At 44.4% G+C, this 19,208-nt stretch overlaps 2 protein-coding genes across 3 annotated transcripts in view; both read left to right on the plus strand.

The window, feature by feature from the left end:
* The window catches only part of FAM3B (family with sequence similarity 3 member B), a 43,224-nt gene extending 26,664 nt beyond the window's left edge, over positions 1-16,560 (plus strand). The window contains exons 4-8 of one of the 2 annotated variants that reach the window (XM_003280389.4): positions 3,219-3,277; positions 4,293-4,343; positions 5,629-5,716; positions 7,214-7,346; positions 15,959-16,130. In XM_003280389.4, coding sequence (XP_003280437.1) covers positions 3,219-3,277; positions 4,293-4,343; positions 5,629-5,716; positions 7,214-7,346; positions 15,959-16,048 — 421 coding nt within the window. In that variant the 3' untranslated portion in view covers positions 16,049-16,130. Of the gene's footprint in view, positions 1-3,218; positions 3,278-4,292; positions 4,344-5,628; positions 5,717-7,213; positions 7,347-15,958 lie in introns of both variants that reach the window. The other variant, XM_003280390.3, reaches the window with a different exon arrangement.
* A 2,586-nt stretch (positions 16,561-19,146) lies between these two features.
* MX2 (MX dynamin like GTPase 2) overlaps positions 19,147-19,208 on the plus strand; it is a 44,826-nt gene continuing 44,764 nt past the window's right edge. Inside the window, exon 1 of the mRNA XM_030806261.1 lies at positions 19,147-19,202. The gene's annotated coding sequence lies outside the window, so the exon portion shown is untranslated. The remainder of the gene's footprint in view (positions 19,203-19,208) is intronic.

Here is a 19,208-nt window from a genome sequence, read left to right on the forward strand (position 1 = left end):
GTGCACGTGCACATACATTTCTGTTGAGTGTTTTTTTGAAGAGGGATTCTCACAACTAGCCTCAAATTTGTTGATACTCTAGAAAAACTCCTAAGACCCAATAACAGGTTACACTTATAGGTAACGTTTATTACAGCAAAAGACACAGAGCAAATGCTGCTGCATGTTCTGCTGATGGTGAATCCTTCCAATTTATGTTTCTCTGAAATATCTTTATTTCATCTTTGTTCCTGAAAAATACTTTTGTAGGCTGTGTTAGCCATTATTCTCTTTCAGCACATTCAAGGTACTATTCCACTGTCTTCTAGGTTCTATATTTTCCTTTTGAGAAGTCAGCTGACAGTCTTATTGTTGCTACTGTGAAAGTAACTGCCCACTGCCCTCATCCCTGTCACCTTCGAGATTCCTTGTCTTTGGTTTTCAACACTTGTACCCCAATGTGTCTTTTGTTGTTGTATCTTCTTTGGAGTTTTTTTGAGTTTCTTAAATATGTAGGTATTGAAGTCCTTCATCAAATTTAACAAATTCTCTGCTCTTGTATCTTCTGCCCATTCACTTTCTCCTCTTCTTCTGAGATTCTTAATGAAACATATGTCAGACCTCATCACTACTATATTCTCTATAGCCTATAGTCTATTTTGTATTTTCCATTTGTTTACCTCTCTGCTCTTTATTGTGGACAGAGTTGTTTTCCATTTACTAATTCTCTCTTCCGCTGTGCCTAATCTGCTGTCAAACCCATTCAATCACTACTGATTTTAGGTTACTATATTATCTTAGTTTTAGAAATTTATTCTGGTTCTTTTTAAAATCAGCATGTCAGTTTTGGTACTTTTCAGTTCTGAAATGTTTAATTTTATCGACCATGCTTTTGAATACATTATAGTTAAAGTCTGAGTTGGATAACTCTAGCATTTAGAGTGCCTGCGAGTCTGTCACTATTATCTACTGTTTTCTGCTGCTTCCATTGGCTCTTTGTGTGTTGGCTTCTTTCCTCACATGTCAGGTTTCATTTGATCCTGTGCCTGTTTTTTTAAAAAATTGAGGCATGGGATGATATCTTCTTCTGAGGCATTGTCTTTGCTTCTCCCAGGGACCTGGACCCTTTAGCAGAACAGGATGACCTGAATAAGTGTTAAAGATTTTCTGGGCCACCTAGTTGACTAAAAACTAGGCTGAAGTTTATACAAGCTCTGATTTATTTCCAGTTTGCTCTCACTTTCAGGATTCAACCCCTTGTGACCCCAGCCCAAATAAGATGTAGCAGATTTAACATGGCCCTGACCCTGGCTTCCAACTTCTGTTCCCTTGGCTCACATGGTTGTCAGAAGGGCTGTTCACTTCCTTACGCACCTTTTCTGGAATCAGCAAATTCTCCTTGGTTAAAAGTAGCTTTACTATTGTGAATAGTGCTGCAACAAACATACGTGTGCATGTGTCTTTATAGCAGCATGATTTATAGTCCTTTGGGTATATACCCAGTAATGGGATGGCTGGGTCAAATGGTATTTCTAGTTCTAGATCCCTGAGGAATCGCCACACTGACTTCCACAATGGTTGACCCAAATGTCCAACAACGATAGACTGGATTAAGAAAATGTGGCACATATACACCATGGAATACTATGCAGCCATAAAAAATGATGAGTTCGTGTCCTTTGTAGGGACATGGATGAAACTGGAAAACATCATTCTCAGTAAACTATCGCAAGGACAAAAAACCAAACACCACATGTTCTCACTCATAGGTGGGAATTGAACAATGAGAACCCATGGACACAGGAAGGGGAACATCACACTCTGGGGACTGTTGTGGGGTGGGGGGAGGGGGGGAGGGATAGCATTAGGAGATATACCTAATGCTAAATGAGGAGTTAATGGGTGCAGCACACGAACATGGCACATGGATACATATGTAACAAACCTGCACATTGTGCACATGTACCCTAAAACCCAAAGTATAATAATAAGTAAATAAATAAATAAATAAATAAATAAAAGTAGCTTTAAATGCTGGACTTATCACCCTGAAATTTAGTCTTCTCCCAGCTCTTGGCCTGAGAAAGTCTTCACTACCTGATTTGGTCTCTAACGTACACAACCAGATCTTCAACAACGATAGCAGCAACAACATTTGCCTCATGTTTTCTGCTTTTCTCTATGAGAGAGTCGGTTTAGATTAGCCAATTTGCTATTATCGGAAATTTCTTTCTGCTTCAAGTTATTACGGAATAGTCTCTAAACCTGTCAACAAGCACTAAGCATAGAAAACTCACAGGGGAGCTTAGGGAAAGGTGTCAAAACAAAATATTAAAGTTCCGTGTTCGCTATTCGAAAGCATGGAAACAGGAGGAAGCCTTCCAACAAATTCTTTTCATAAAGCTAACATGTCATTGATTCTGACACTTGACAATGGGAACATGCACATATACAACATGCACACACACAATTTCTGTGATCTTCAGCAATAATTATCATCTCCAGGAAAGTCATTTAGTCTTCCTGATTTTACGGCACAATCCTCTTGAATTTGGCATTTCATATTCTACAGTTTAAAGGTTAAAAATTAAGTGACATAGTCAGGCACGGTGGCTCATGTCTATAATCCCAGCACTTTGGGAGGCTGAGGCGGGCAGATCACTTGAGCCCAAGAGTTCAAGACTGCCCTGAACAGCATGGCAAAACTCCGTCTCTACAAAAAAATTTTTAAAATTAGCCTGTTGTGGTGGTGCACGCTTGTACTTCCAGCTACTTGGGAGGCTGAGATGGAAGGATTGCTTGAGCCCGAGAGGCAGAGGTTGCAGTGAGCCACGATCGCACAACTGCACTCCAGCCTGGGTGACAGAGTGAGACCCTGTCTCAATAAATAAATAGATAATAAATTAACAATAAAGTGCATCTGTGAAGAGTCTCGAGCTAAATAAGTGTTAGTTTTTCTTCCCCCTAGCCGTTTGTCTAAATTATAAGATTGAATGCAGTGTCCAGGTCCCCTGAGAGTCCAGGTCCCCTGAGGGACTGAGTCTGTAGACACTGGGAATAGATGTGTGTGGATGAGCATGGGGGTGGCGTTCTCCGGGGCTGCACCAGGGCCAGTGCAGACCTTCAAGGAAAAGGTGGGGGACAGCAGATGAGACTGACATTCGGTCAGGCGAAGACTTCGCGGAGCGGGGAGAGTCGCACGCCTCTGGGTACTTGACTGATGCTTCGCTCCGTTTCAGGCTTATGGGAGAACAGCTGGGAAATGTTGCCACAGGAATAAACATTGCCATTGTCAACTGTAAGTTATTAAGCATTTTCTTTAAACTTCTCTAAAAGCTCTCTGGTCAGATTTTCAAAGGTACCTTGGGTTTTCAAGACTTTTGCACAGGATTTAGTCTAGGTTTGTATTTTAATGCATTTTAAGATTATATATTCAATTATTTTTACAAGTCTCACTTCACAGATTATTTGTGGTTCTAACAACAAATAAACAACTGAAAACCAAATATAGACTTTATTTAAAAAAAAAAAGAAAAAACAGAGGGATAAGCCAAAGGTAGGGGTTAAAACCAGAAGGGCCGCCAAGGGGGTGCAGCCTGTGGTCCTGGACTGAGCCTCTCATTTGCTCCCAGAGTCCCGGTGTCTGCTCAGGGGCTGGCATCTTAGACCATCTCATCCTGTGTGATAAAAGCCACTGCAACCTCATGGGAAACAAAACTTGGCCTTTCTCTTAGGTCTGGAATAAAGCTCTCTCACTGTTGCCATTGAGGGCTCCAGAGGAGAAGGAAAGGGTTTCCCACAACGTCCCTGTGAGTGAGTGGGCAGCATAGCCCCGAGACATGAGGGCAGTGGAAGGGGAGATAAAATGCTCCTAGTCTGACAGCCCTGAAGGAGACTGTAAAGTAGGAAGTGAACAGGCTGAGGGGGCTCTGGTGTTTCTGTGGGATGAGGCGGGTGGGCCTGGTTGAGGGGGGCATCTGGTGTTTCTGTGGGATGAGTTGGGTGGGCCTGAGTGAGGGGTCTCTGGTGTTTCTGTGGGATGAGGTGAGTGGGGGAGGTATTAGTGTTCCATCAGGTGTAACCCAAAGCAAACTGGAAGAAAGTTCTAGCACAGCTTCCAGCACTTTCCTTTGACCTGGTTTTGGGGACTCTCCTCAAGGGGCCCGCCCTGTCTCTGCAGGCTGGGTCATTACATCAGTGGTGTTTGCTGGAGATAGACAGGGAAGAAATATTTCCTTCCCCAGGCCCTGGTGCCACAAGTGCGCCCTGGTTCTGTGAACTTTCTTTTAAAATTCCATTTCTTTTATTTTCAGATGTAACTGGGAATGTGACAGCAACACGACGTTTTGATATGTATGAAGGCGGTAAGAAAATTTTTTCTGTTAAAATTCAAATGAATTTTAAACAGAAAATTAAGATTAAAAAGCACAAAGAAAAATGTCAACCATTTTTATTTTGTCTACTAGAAAAATGCCAGCAGCTCTCCTGAGTAATCTAGAGTGGTCTTATGTAGATCCTCTTAAACTCTAATTGAATTCATAGAACATTTGAAGGCATCATCTAGAAATGTCTTTTCTTCTGTTAGTTTTCCTCAGTCTTTCTCTTTTTAGCTCTCATAATAAGAAAGAGAAAAAGCCTTTTTTAAAAAAAAAAAAAAAGCCAAATACATTATATGTAAAATAAAGCCACCAGCATCCAGCCCTAAATATCGTCATCCTTTGAAAGCTGTCACAATTACTCCTGGTGACTCACGGTGCTCTGCTGGGCACAGGGCAAGCATTCCCGGAACCCCCAGGTGCCCAGTCTTTCTCGATAGTCTCTCCTTTCTAGGCACTGACTCTTGACTACAGTTGTTGGCCAGGATATACAATCCCCTCTTATTTTTATATATCAATGAGACTTTCAAAAACAAGTTTTTATAAAGATAGTGAAGACGAAGAATAGAAAACGCCTGCACCCACCCAATGAGAAGGACACAGTTGTACTCTGTAGTTAACCTGAGCAGAACAGTAAATAATGAGCCACAGCGGTGAGTAATGGGGTTTGAGGTTTACCTTTATTTTATAAGGCGTAGATAAGTCTCTTGGCACAGACTTGCCCACGGTCCACACATCTCGTATTTGAGTTCTGTGAGAGTCACTCTCCTGCACACGTCGGAGTGTTTGTAAGGCCATTCTGCTCAATGGTCATGGTGTGGGTGTGGCCCTTTATCAGTGACTGCAGAGAACACTCCACCTGTGGCACACAGGCTGCTGCTTGTTAAGAGTTTGGTTAATAGAATCTTTATGATCTCATTTCTAAGGAGGTTTTTTTTTTTTTCTACCAGGGGCTCCACTTCTCTTGTTTGTTGGTCAAAAAAGCTCCTTATCTTGACCCCCTTTCACTACCACCCTGAAATCCTATTGCAAGTGTTCTGCCTAGTTCTCTTCCTTCTACGCTGTGCCACTCACCTCAGATAGTCCCTATGGTACCCCAGTGAATGTTCACGCGTCCAGAGCTAGCACACCATCTGCAGGGTGGAGCAGCGAATGCTGGGACCCCAAGGATTCAGAGTGGACACAGAATGCAGGTGCAGGAGGAAGCCCAGCACCCAAGGCAGAATTTCAGTGAATAGCAAAGACCTTAAAACTGACTTACATCCCCCAATAGATAACTCTGGACCGATGACAAAGTTTATTCAGAGTGCTCCTCCAAAATCCCTGCTCTTCATGGTGACCTATGACGACGGAAGCACAAGGTGAGTGGGCGTAGATCTGTCACAGCGGTGGGCAAGAGAAGTCAGCTGGGACAGAGACTGCCAGGGTCTCTCAGTGACATCCTTTGGGGAGAAGCAGAAAGTCCAGGAGCAAAGTACTTCTCTAGGAAAAAGAATGAAAGATCATGACAAAATAGATGGCATTTCTTTAAAAAAAAATTAAATCACTAACCACAGAAGTACTAGAATCTAAATCAAAGGATTATTTCAAGGAATCAAGACAAAGCCACTGTTGACCATAATTAGGACAGAAAAACTAACCTCCGGACAGAAAGCCTTAACCCAGGGTGGCATTAATACTTACAGCAATGTGAAAGGAAATTGAGGTAATTTCCCTATAGAAAGAGGAAAAGAAGCTGGGCACAGTGGCTCACACCTGTAATCCCAGCACTTGGGAGGCTGAGGTGGGTGGATCACAAGGTCAAGGGTTCAAGACCATCCTGGCCAACATGGTGAAACCTTGTCTCTACTAAAAATTTAAAAAGTAGCCAGGCATGGTGGCGTGCACCTGTAGTCCCAGCTACTCAGGAGGCTGAGGCAGGAGAATCGCTTGAACCCAGGAGGCAGACATTGCAGTGAGCCAAGATTGCACCACTGCACTCCAGCCCAGTGACAGAGCGAGACTGTCTCCAAAAAAAAAAAAAAAAAAAGAGGAAAAGAATAAAGAAATACACACACACACATTCAATACTGTACTAGAAGTGGATGTAGCTCAGTGCCTCTCAGAGTGTGTCCTACTAAGTAAACCAAACCTGTGTCTTTGCTGCAGAATGTCTAAGAACCTTCAAAGTGCTTATTTGTATCGTGAATTTCCCAGACAGGGCTACTGACCACAGCATTTCCCAAATTTATCTGACCTCAGATTCCTTTTTTCATGGAGCATCTTACCAAATCGAAGTTCCTTGGCACATACTTTGAAAAACTCTGATTGAACTCACTTAGAACAATCTAAACTTAACTGTTTGCTTTCCTGTCTACCCTCCTGTCGCTTCCTCTAAATCTTAATGTTTGCAGTGGCAGTATTATTTTACATTTCTTTTTCCTTTTTGATGCGGACTTTTCTGATTATGAAAAGGGGGCAGTTTTGGCATAAGCTTTCATCTTTCAGCAACTTCTCTCCGCCTCATTTTGTGGTCAGTAAACGAGAGGCAGAGCAATAGCCGAAAATTGTGTTGGCTGAGTGTGAGCCTGAGATTGAACCCCAAAGCACAAGGACTTTCCAGAATTGAGAAGTAGAATTCTGTGCCCCAAACTGGGGCCTAAAATGGCTCTGGATGTCCAATGGTTAACTAGAAATGTGACATTCTCAGGAAGCATGTGTGCCTCTTAGCTGCCACTGTGTGTCATGCAGTGTGGCAGGAGATAAATGTGTTTAGAAACCTCCATCCAAGGAGGCACAGCGTAACCCATCCAGAGCAGAGCTCCACTCCCCTCCACATCTCCCTGAGATGGTCACATGCTTTTCCCTTTGTCCCGCAGACTGAATAACGATGCCAAGAATGCTATAGAAGCACTTGGAAGTAAAGAAATCAGGAACATGAAATTCAGGTCTAGCTGGGTATTTGTGGCAGCAAAAGGCTTGGAACTCCCTTCCGAAATTCAGAGAGAAAAGGTGAGTGGTTTTAAAATGTCCCTTCCCACCAATGGTGAGTATAGTAAGTGCCGTGACTTGAAAACGTTCCCGGTGGGTTATAACTCCCTGTCTCCAAACATAAGAGTTTTGTCAACTGTTCCCATGAGATCAGCATTAGATCCGGACAGAAGTTTCAAACTTCTCCAATCTCTCTCCAAGTTGAAAATTCTGAGAGGGCTGTTGGTATTGATTTTGCACCGTGCTGCAGCCAACGTGGTCTGTCCTGGGCCTCTCCTTCCTTGGGCAGGAGGTTTACCTCCCCAAGTCCCTGCTGTGGGGAAAGGAAGAGAGCTCACCTCTTAGGATGGCTGAGAGCATGAACAGACATAGTGAACGCAAAACACTCAAAACAGGCTGGACACCAAATCAACGCTGCACAAATGTGGCTTCCATTGCTGCTGCTGCTGCTGCTGTAGTAACTGGGCGCACGATTGATTCTAAGTCCCTCCCTTTATGTATCAAAGAGAAGTAAAGAGCAAAAGAATGGTGTTCTCACTTATTAACCACTAAGTCTCCTGTGAAAATTCCAACTGAGGGTTTGCAAAATGTGTGGGAGTAACAAGCTGAGCATCCGATAACAATCACAACATCCTGGAGAATTTCAGAGGGTTCTGCTCTCCAGCAAACGATGCTGAGGTAACCGGTGCAGAAGAGGAGGAAATTGTGCTTCATGACCAAGGAGTGAGACTTCCCTACTATACCTTCTAAGGATAAGGGCCTCCTTTCCACTTAGCCAGAAATTCCAAGAAAGCAGAGATTTCTATATCTCCAGGGTGTGCAGTAGGCTGCTTCTGATTTCGGGCTCTGAGATGTGGTCCCAGTCTGCCTCCTTGTGCTGCCTCTTTGTGCTGTGGATACGGGTCTGGGAAGGAAGACAAGCAACAGAAGCAGCTCGGCATCTTCTTGTTGCCATGACCACCTGAGGTGGAGGAGAAGGGGGCTGGATAAGGTGCGACTTCAGTGCAGGCCACACAATCAGATAACTTGTGACTGGTTCCCAGGAAACCCTAGACCTTCTGTGACCCCCTCTATTCTCATGTTCTGGAGGCCCGGAAACCATGGTGATTTTAGCTGCATCTAAACAAGCATGCTTTCCTCTTGTGGCTTCATGTTCCTCTACAGCCAGGAAGCCAGGCCTGCACAACACGTAGGGAATGTTTCCCGGGACCCTGGCCTCGACCCCTCCTTGCTTATGATTGTGCCTGGGCACTCGCATGCACAGTGAGCCCTCGTGGGTCTGCCCTAACCAGAGAGGCACTCCCTGAGCTCTGATTGGTGGAGCTCCTTGGGCCCCACCACTGCCTGGACGCACATTGAGGGCAAGCTGAACCAGCCACACGACAGTGAAGCCGGAGCTCAGGGTCCTGTGTTAGTTTTGCGAGGGGTCGTCGTGTGATCTTAAACAAGTCACGTCACCTCTCTGGGCTCCAGCTTTCCTGCCTCCTCCAGGGCCAGCAGCTGTGCTGCAGTGTGCACCCCATTCTCCCCGGGATTTCCTCAGGCTGACCCTGGGGAGCGAATACTGGGCCCCCTTCTCTCCGATCCCTTGCGTGATCCATGCCACAGGCTGTCGTCTTTAGAATGTCCAGGCTTTATCCAGCTGGCTGTGTGGTCTTGGAAAGTTATCTAACCCTTTGTGCTCAGAATCATCACCTGTGAGAGGTGAATAAAGATAGTTCCTGTCACAGAAGGGCTCCTGAAGATGAAAGAAGAGAAACACATGGATCTCAGAGTGGAGTCCTGTAACCCAGAACAGCTGGGCCTTCCTGGAGCTCCGTGGGTCCTGCCCTACCAGCCCACTCCAAGCCCAGATCCCTCCGCAAAGCTTCTGCAAACAATGTCTCTCCCAACTTGGGTCTCCCTAAAAAACAGTGATGTCCAGGCTGTGCACAGGACAACTGAACCAGCTTCTCAGAGGGTGGGGCCTGGCCTGGAGATGCTGGTGCACAGGGAAGGGAGCCTCTTTGCATGGATCTCCAGGAGAAAATGGAGGCCCTGGTTTCACATACACACCCACACTTCCCCTTAACAGCGTCCTCTGACTTCTCTGCTCCTTCCCCGGCTCTTACCCTGTTCTCCTCCTCCTCTTTCCCACCTTCCCAGTTCCACAGTCTCCTTCAGCATCTCCAGGGACCTTGTCCTACCCTATCTAACCACCCCAGCTTATTTAACTAGCAAGGGTGGCAGTGAGCAGGTACTCCTGGCAGCCCGGGCGTTGTGCCACACAGGGACCCACCCATGCACACAAGTGTCCGTGGTTATGATTACTACCAATGGTGCAGTTCTCCAGCTGATTTATGAGAGTGTCCAGACTGTACCAGAAAGGCTGGCATGTGAGGCTGAAATCCTTTTTAACTCAAATGTTAACATCTCATCAAACAGGTTCTTCATTAATGTTTAGCTAAGTCATAGAAAACAAAAACCTCACTGGAATTGCACAGAGGAAGTGGTGGGTCCTTCCTTATGATTTCCCTCATATGAAAGAGCTTCTGGAGTGGGAGAAATCAAGAAAAAGACTGGACGTCAAAGCCAGGGCTGAGTTTAGAGAATTGGAATGTGTTTGGAAATGGTGGCTCCAAGTGAATTTCAGGAAAACGCCTGTTTTGCCCATCTGTGTCAGCTAAAAGTTATCCAAGTTACTACAGGAGTATAAAGACAAGACCTAAACATAGCAAGCAGTCAGTGCTGGAGAGTTACTAGAGGTGCTGTGGTTTGGGGGCGCTAAAGGATGTTAGCTCAAATGTTGGTGAGGCCTGGACTGGTAGCCAGGGCTTCAAGACAGTTCTTACCGAGAGCTTGTGACAAGTGCCATTGGAGGAATCATTTGTGTCTGTGTTACTTTGGCTATTCAGACTTGCAGGTGGTGTATTTCCCTAAGGGTGGTGTACCCATGTTGGGAGGGCCTCCTGAGTCCTCAGGGGTCTCCCCAGCCCCCGTTCACTTCCACTCCACCTTCTATTCCAGGAGTCAGCTTTCTAGGCACAGCGCCTGGGCCGCTCTCATGCAGAGCCTTTAATGACCCCACTAGCTACCGAACTGAATTTTAAAGTATAACGAACTTCCAAGGTTATTCCATCCAACCTCTTGGTTTTATAGAAGGAAGGAAACTGAGAAATAAATAAGGACAGGAGTCTTGGAAGTGAGGGGAACCTGGTTCAGATCTGGACTTGGCCACCCCGACTGCATGACCTGAGGCTGGCACTTCATAGGCCTGAGCCTTTTCTGCAACCTGAACTGTGGGTAGCGGAGCCTGCCTTGCTCCCTGTGTGTGTGACAAGCATGACACAGCAGGAGGAGCCATCATTCTCCTCGCCTCCAGCATGGTCTGAGTCTTGTCCCTGGTGATCCTAACTGGAGCACAGACCCTTGTCTTCAGCCCCACTCAGCCCCTCCCATGCTTTGTGTGCTCAATACTCCAGCAAAGCCTCATGAGTGGCTGCTCTTACCATACCCTGCATCGCTTTGCTACTATGCTGGCTCTGTTCAGGTCTCATCTTTATATTCCTGCAGTAACTTTCCACATGTGGACCTCTGCACATGCCTCCCTCCATGCAGGGAGTGCCTTTGCAAAGCCTTAAAGATCCACCTCAAGGCTGTTTCTTCTGAGAAGCCTCTCTGGCCCCGCCACCGCTGCCCGTAATGCCCATGGCATTTTGTACCTTACCTGAGAAAAAAGAAAGAAAGAAAGAAAGAAAGAGAGAAGGAGAGGAGAGAAGGAGAGAAGGAGAGAAAGAGAGAGAGAGGGAGGGAGGGAGGGAGGAAGGAAGGGAAGGAAGGAGGGAAAGAAGAAGGGAAGGAAGGAGGGAGGGAGGAAGGAAAGGGAAGGAAGGAGGGAAAGAAGAAGGGAAGGAAGGAGGGAAGGAGGGAGGAAGGGAAGGGAAGGGGAGGGGAGGGGAGGGGAAGGAAGGGAGGGAGGGGAAGGAAAGGGAAGGGAAGGGAAGGGGAGGGGAGGGGAGGGGAGGAGAGGGGAGGGAAGGGAGATCAGTCCGTTATCGCATTAGAAAGGAAGACGTAGGCCAGGCACAGTGGCTCACCCCTGTAATCACAGCACTTTGGGAGGCCGAGGCAGGCAGATCACGAGGTCAGAAGTTCAAGACCAGCCTGGCCAACATGGTAGAAGAAACCCCGTCTCTACTAAAAATACAAAAGATTAGCCAGGCATGGTGGCAGGCGCCTGTAATCCCAGCTACTCAGGAGGCTGAGGCAGGAGAATCACTTGAAACCAGAAGGCAGAGGTTGCAGTGAGCCAAGATAGTGCCACTGCACTCCAGGCTGGGCAACATGAGTGAAACTCCATCTCAAAAATAAATAAATAAACAAACAAAGGAAGAAGTAAAACTATTTCTGTTTGCAGATGATATGATTTTATGTATACTAGGCTGGTGCAAAAGTAATTGCACCAACTTAATGGAAATCTTAAGAAGTCCACTAAAAAACTATTTGAACTTATATCAAGTTTAGCGAAGTTGCAGGATACAAAAATCAATGTAAAAACTCAATTATACTTCTCTTTACTTGCAATGAACAACCTGAAAATGAAATTCAGAAAGCAATTATATTTATAACAGTATCAAAAAGAATAAAATACCTAGGAATAAAGTTAACGTAGGAGATGCAAGACTAGCACACTGAAAACAATAAAACATGTTGAAAGAAATTGAGGACCTAAAAAAAAAGATATTCCATGTTCATGGGTCAGAAATTTTAATATTGTTAAGATGTCAATGCTTTCTTAATTGATCTACAGATTTAACACAATTCCTACTAGAATCCAAGTTGATGTATTTTGTAGAAATTGACAAGTTCATCCTAAAATTCATATGGAAATTCAAGAGACTCAAATAACAAAAACAGTCCTGAGAAAGAACAAAGTTGCAGGGCTCACATGTTCCAATTTCAAAACATAACACAAAGCTGCTGTGATTGAGATACTGTCACTCTGGCATAAAGATAGGCATACAGAGAAATGAAATAGAATTGAGACTCCAGCAGATGCGCATGTTCTCACATTTTTGATCAATTGACTTTAGACAACAGTGCCAAGATTATTTAATGGGGAATGAATAGTCTCTTCAACAAATGGTATTGGGAAAGCTGGATATTCACATGGAAAAGAATAGACTTGGACCCTACCTCATACCATATACAAAAATTAAGTAACAATAAATCAAATATGTAAACGTAAGGGCTAACACTATTAAACTCTTAGAGGAAAACAGAGGCATAAATTTTTGTGACTTTGGTTTAAGCAATGGTTTCTTAGATATGACACCACTAACAACAAAAGAAAAGTAAGTTGCCCTTCAGCAAATTAAAACTTTTGTCCTTCCAGCAAAAGAAACTATCAATTGAGTAAACAGACAACCTTTAGAATGGGAGAAAATTTTAGCAAAGTATGCATCTAACAAAGGTCTAATATCCAGCATCTAAAGGAACTTAAACAAATTTACAAGAAAAAACATCCCATTAAAAAGACAAAGGACGTGAACAGACATTTCTCAAAAGAAGACATTCATGTGGCCAACAAGCATATGAAAAAAAGCTCAACATCACTGATCCTTAGAGAAATGCACATCAAAACCACAGTGAGATGCCGTCTCACACCAGTCAGAATGGCTATTATTAAAAAGTCAAAAAATAACAGATGCTGGCAAGGCTGTAGAGAAAAAGGAATGCTTTCACACTGCTGGTGGAAGTGTAAATTAGTTCAACCTTTGTTGAAGACGCGGCAATTCCTCAGAGACCTAAAGACAGAAATACTATTCGACCAGCAATCCCATTACTGGGAATATTCCTAACAAATTATATTTGTTATAAGTAAAATTTAATATTGAAAAAACAAAGGAATAGAAGTTGTTATATTATAAAGACACATACACACGTATGTTCATTACAAAACTATTCACAATAGCAAAGACATGGAGTCAACCCAAATGCCTATCAATGATAGACTGGATAAAGAAAACGTGACACATATACATCATGAAATAATATGCAGCCATAAAAAAGAATGAGATAATGTTCTTTGCAGTGACATGTGTGGAGCTGGAGGCCATTATCCTTAGCAAACTAATGCAGGAAGAGAAAATCAAGTGTCACACATTCCTGCTGATAAGTAGGAGCTAAATGATAAGAACACATGGTCACATAGAGGGAAACAACACACAATAGCGGGGCCTATCGGAGGCTGGAAGGTGGGAGGAGGAAGAGAATCAGGAAAAATAACTAATGGATACTAGGCTTAATACCTGGGTGATGAAATAATCTGTACAACAAACCCCTATGATGCATGTTTACCTATGGAACAAACCTGCACATCCCGCACATGTACCCCTGAACTTAAAAGTTAAAAAAAAAACTTTTGCGCTTCAAAGGACACCTTATAGAAAGTGAAAGATAAACCACAGAATGGGAGAAAATATTTGCAAATAAGGGAACTGAATCTAGAATACGTAAAGAACTCTTACAACTCAATAATAAAAAGACAAGTAACCCAATTTAAAAATGGACAAAGATCTGAATAGATGTTGCATCAAAGAAGATATACAAATGGTCAATAAGCACATGAAAAGAAGCTCAACAGCATTCGTTTTCAGAAAAATACAAATCAAAACCATAATGAGATACCCCTAACACTTATTAGGTTGGCTATGATTTTTAAAAAGACATAATAAGAAGTGCTGGTGAGAATATGGAGAAATTAGAACCCTCATGCACTAGTGGAGGAAATGTAAAATGGTACAGCTACTTTGGGAAATATTCTGGCAGTTCCTCAAAAAGTTAAACATACAGTGACCCTATGACCCAACAGTTCCACTTGTGGGTATATACTCAAGAGAATGAAAACATAGGTCCACACAAAAACTTGTGCATGAATGTGCATAGCAACATTATTTATAATAGCCAAAAAATGGAATCAACCCAAATGTTTGATTAATGGGTAGGAAATATATATATATAATATGGCATAGCCATACAATGGAATATATTCAAATATGTAAAGAAATAAAATTCTGATACATGCTACAATATGGATGAACCTTGAAAGCAGGCTAAGTGAAACAAACAAACAAACAAACACAAAAGGTCACATATTATGTGATTCCATTTATTTATATGAAATTTCCAGAATGAGAAAATCCACAGAGTCAGAAAGGAGATTCATGTCTGCCTAGGGCGGGGGGAAAAGAGACTCGTGGCCGCTAATGGGTACATGGCTTCTTGTTTGGGTGATGAAAATGTTTTAAAATGGTTGCACAGATCTGTGACCATGCTAAAACCATTGAATTGTACACTTTACATTGGTGGATTTTATACTATGTGAATTATATCCCAGTAAAGCTGTTATATAAAAAGGGATATATTACTGGAATTCCAAGGTTATTAACAAAATGCACCTTACTTTATTTAAGCATCAAGTTCAGGTGCTCTATTATCTGTGAAAGAGTTGAAGATATGGAGGATTAAACCCACTTCGGGATGAATACACATTTGCTGAGGAAGGAACTATACAAGAACTCTGGGAAAAAAAATACATACACACATACACACACACACACACACACACACACGTAGTTTTACTCCCAGAGTTGAAAACTAAACATTAGAGCTACTGTCCAATATGGCAGCTACTAGCTAAATTTACATTTTATATTTAAATTTATTAAAATTAAATAGAATTCAAATTTTGGTTTATCAGTTGCACTATTCACATTTCAAGTACAGATGCTCTTCAGCTGACATTCCAATAAAAGCATCGTATTTGAAAATATTGTGAATTGAAAATGCATGTGGCATACCTAACCTACCAAAGATGATAGCTTAGCTTAGCATACCTTAAACATGCTCAGAACACTTACAGTTGACCGCAGTCGGGCAAAATCACCTAACACAAGGCCTATTTTACAATAAAGTATTGAGTGTCTCATGGAATTTATTGAACACTGGACTGAAAGTGAAACAGAATGGTTGTGTGGGTCCTTGGAGTATAGTTTCTACTGAATGCATTACCTCCTTTGCACCATTGTAAAGTCAAACCACCATGAGTTGGGGACCATCTGTACTCCATAACCAAGTGTCGCTAGGGGCTACTCCACTGGACATGTAGATTATAGAACATTTCTGTCATTGCATAAAGTTCTAGAGCTGTATTAACACCTGCTTCAAATATTATTAAGAAACAGGGTATAAATACACGGTTAGAAGAAATGAGACATAGTGTTCAATAGTTCATTAGAGCAACTATAGTTAAAAATCATCTATTGTACATTTCAAAATAGAGGAGAATAATTTGAATGTTCCTCTCATAAAGAAAAAGTAATTTAAGGTGATGGATATCCCAGTGACCCTGATTTGATCTTTACACATGATACGGATATATCACGTTATCATATATACCCCAAAAATATGTACATCTATTATATATTAATTTAAAAATATATTATTAAGAAATGTATTGGAAATCAAACACCCAGCTTTGGTTGGAGCAAATCCAAATCTAGGAAGTGGTTGTGTCGGCTCACAACTGACACTGATTAAATACTTGTTTATTAGATTAATGAATAAATAAAACTCTTCTTTTCTCTACACAGATCAACCACTCTGATACTAAGAACAACAGATATTCTGGCTGGCCTGCAGAGATCCAGATAGAAGGCTGCATACCCAAAGAACCAAGCTGACACTGCAGGGTCCTGAGCAAATGTGTTCTGTATAAACAAATGCAGCTGGAATCGCTCAAGAATCTCATTTTTCTAAACCCAACAGTCCATATTTGATGAGTATTTTGGGTTTGTTGTAAACCAGTGAACATTTGCTAGTTGCATCAAATCTTGGTACACAGTATTTTTATACCAGTATTTTATGTAGCGAAGATGTCAATTAGCAGGAAACTAAAATGAATGGAAATTCTTAAAGGGAATGAGGTGATTCAAGCTGGAAAGAGGGTTGGGAGAAACAGCTTGTCCAGGTGGAGCTATGTTATGATCAGATCTGAGTATGACCCCTGTGTGGTCCAGACAGCTCTGCAGAGAGAAAACCTTTATTCCATTATCACCAAGCACCTCCTAGTTTCTGACAGTCATCTCCTTCTGCTGGGAGAATTAGCAGCAGTTCCGAGGGCTTACGTTACTTCCTTGTTCAAGCTCTTCCTGTGGGCCCGTGAATGTATTCATTCATTCCACAACTCTGGGTGCCTCCCACGTCTGGCAGCGGGGGTACAGTACACAGTCCCTGCCTTCATGCCAGGCTGCTGAGTGGGGTGGGGAGAGAGGCGCTGCTCTAAGGAGGGCAACTGAACACCTCACTCTCTAGAAGATGCAGCAGTAGATCCAGGAGTCCAGGATGTTCCACACGTGCTGAAACGGTGGGTCAGATGACACATGTGCTAAGAAAATAGAGTCACTGGGGCCAGCAGTCGCTGCCAAGTGTCCCTTCTCATGTCTTTCCCGGGCCTGGCCCCAGAAGAGCTAGGAGACTTTGGTGCCAGGTTAATACTGCTTCTCTGAGCCTCTATATCTCATCTGTAAGATAAAAGAGTTGGGATAGATGAATGGTTTCCAAGCATTTTTGTTGGCAGGACTCCTTTTAAAACATGGTGCTACATGGCACCCCGAATTCCAGCATTCTCACAGTAACAAACTGCCCCAATTCTCAGTGGCTTACAACGGCACTGATTTCTTGTTCGTGTTAATGTGGCCACAGGCCAGCCACAGCTGAGCCCTGGGTATGAAAAGCCAGGCTGAAACAAGCAAACAAACAAAAAAGAAACAAAGAGCCAGGTCACACAGACGTGAAAGGGTGGAGTTCCACTCCAAGGTGCACCCGCTGCTCCTGTGCTCTGCTGGGAGGGACACACCCCAGGTAAGGACCCTGCTTGTCTACAGCACTTCACCATTGCCTTTGTCCTGTTAATCCAGGCAAGCCTTTGCTTGATCTCTCCTTCTGTGACTGGAGAGGCCATGGGAGAGTGGATGCACGCTGGCTCTGGATGGCTGCAGGTGCTGCAGGGGCTTCCAGGTGGCCAGGAACTTCATCAGCATACAGAGGCGCTGGCGCTTTCCATAGAGTCAGTGTGCCAGGGCAGGAGGCGGGCACTGGGGCTTCTGGACTTCGCCTCTTTACCAAGCTGCACACTGTAACGCTCCCTGACGTGGAGCTGAGGAAAGAGCTCCGCCCGGCGGCCGTGACCGAGGCCTGAGCAGCAGCATCTTTTCTGGCCCCCGCCCAGGCCCCCGTGCTTGGATGCTGCATGGGACATTCATTCACCCTCAGGGCTTAGTGCTCAGAATGCAAGAACCCTGTCCTTGAAGTTTGCATGCGCAAGCACCTCTGGTCCTTCCCAGGGCTGCTGGTGAGGGGCGTGCAGGAGGGGGATGCTGCCTTGACAGAGGGAGGAGGGTCCCCTGAGCTGGCCCAAGCTGCTCGTGTCCCTCTGTCCGACTTCTCTGAGGCCTTTCTTTGTGCCTTCCTTGAAGCAGTAGGCCAGCCCAGGCCCTGTTGTGAAAGACATTCCTAGCGAAACCAAATGTCGTATCACGCTGCCAAGTCTGAGATTCACATTCCTCCCCTCACTCCTCAGCCTCTGACCCCCAGGGCTCTCAGGAAGAGAAGTGGTTCAGGGATAGGTGATCCTGACGATGATCTCCTGGTGTTAATATTTCTAATGCCAAGGTTTTGAAAAACATTTTAAGTTTCTGAATATCTTCTGTAAAGCGAAGCCTGCACCCAAGGGAAGTCACTGCAGTGACTTAGCAAAGAGGTGCTCAGGATTTTTTTTAAACGTATAGTGTTGATTTTTGTTTGGGAGAGAATCACAGGTGGATAGGAGAGCTGAGAGCCTACTTCCTCCCTCCCAGCCGTCACTGCCAGTCCTCGAGAGGCTTGGTCCCCTCTCCGGTGTCTGGAGGGCTCCTCCTGGAAGTTCCCAGACCTCTTGGCTCTGGGGATGGGAATGCCTGGCCCCCCTTGACTTTGGTCACAGAGCAGGAAGCCTTAGGGAGCACACGGTTGTGCACCTTCACTTTTGTAGGTGAAAAGTAACTGAGGACCAGAAAGATGGCATGCAGCCGGCTCAGGGCTGAGTTCCGGAGCCTGGGGTTTGTCCTGGGGCCTCCTTATCTCCAATGGGAAGAAAACCGTCTTGGTTATGAGGCAGGGACCTCAGGCACGAGTGCTTGCGGAAAGCTGTTGACCCTCCTTCTTTGGGTTTTCCGCACCTAATGAGGGGAGGGTGACATTTGTCAGGTGCGGCTCTGGCATGGAGCTAAGCAGGACAGCTCAGAGGGTTCAGATCATGTACCTGAGAGCATGTCCTCGGGCTGTCACCGCAGTGCATCTGTGAGGTCTGATACACGAACCACACATGGCTATTAATTCAAATTACATGGAGTTCGAAGTCCAGTTCCTTGGTGGCAATAGTCACATTTCAGAGCCACGCAGGTGGTACTGGATGGCACTGTCATGGCAGAGCCTTCCATTGACTGAGCCACTCTGAGCTGCCCCCATGCCAGCCTCCCCTGGAATCTGTTAGCAATGCTGATTCTCAGGCCCAGCCCAGACCTGACAGATCAGACTCTCTGGTGGGGGTGGGGGGGACAGCCACCCTATCTCCACAGCTCTCCCAGGATTCGGATGCAGCTGGAGTTTGAGGACCACTCTGTGAGTCATCCGGAGAGCACGCTGATAACTCAGTTTCATTTCTGTGGCCAGATCAAGTAGTTTCATTTCTCTCCCTGTTTGTTGATGACGGAGCAGGGGAGGGAGTGGTTCACATGCCACATAAAAGTGAAGTGGAGGAAAGGGAAGAGATGATTTCTCCGTCCTGGACGTGCAGCGGTAAGA

Source organism: Nomascus leucogenys, chromosome 25, assembly GCF_006542625.1.
Source record: "Nomascus leucogenys isolate Asia chromosome 25, Asia_NLE_v1, whole genome shotgun sequence".
NCBI classification, from domain to species: domain Eukaryota; kingdom Metazoa; phylum Chordata; class Mammalia; order Primates; family Hylobatidae; genus Nomascus; species Nomascus leucogenys.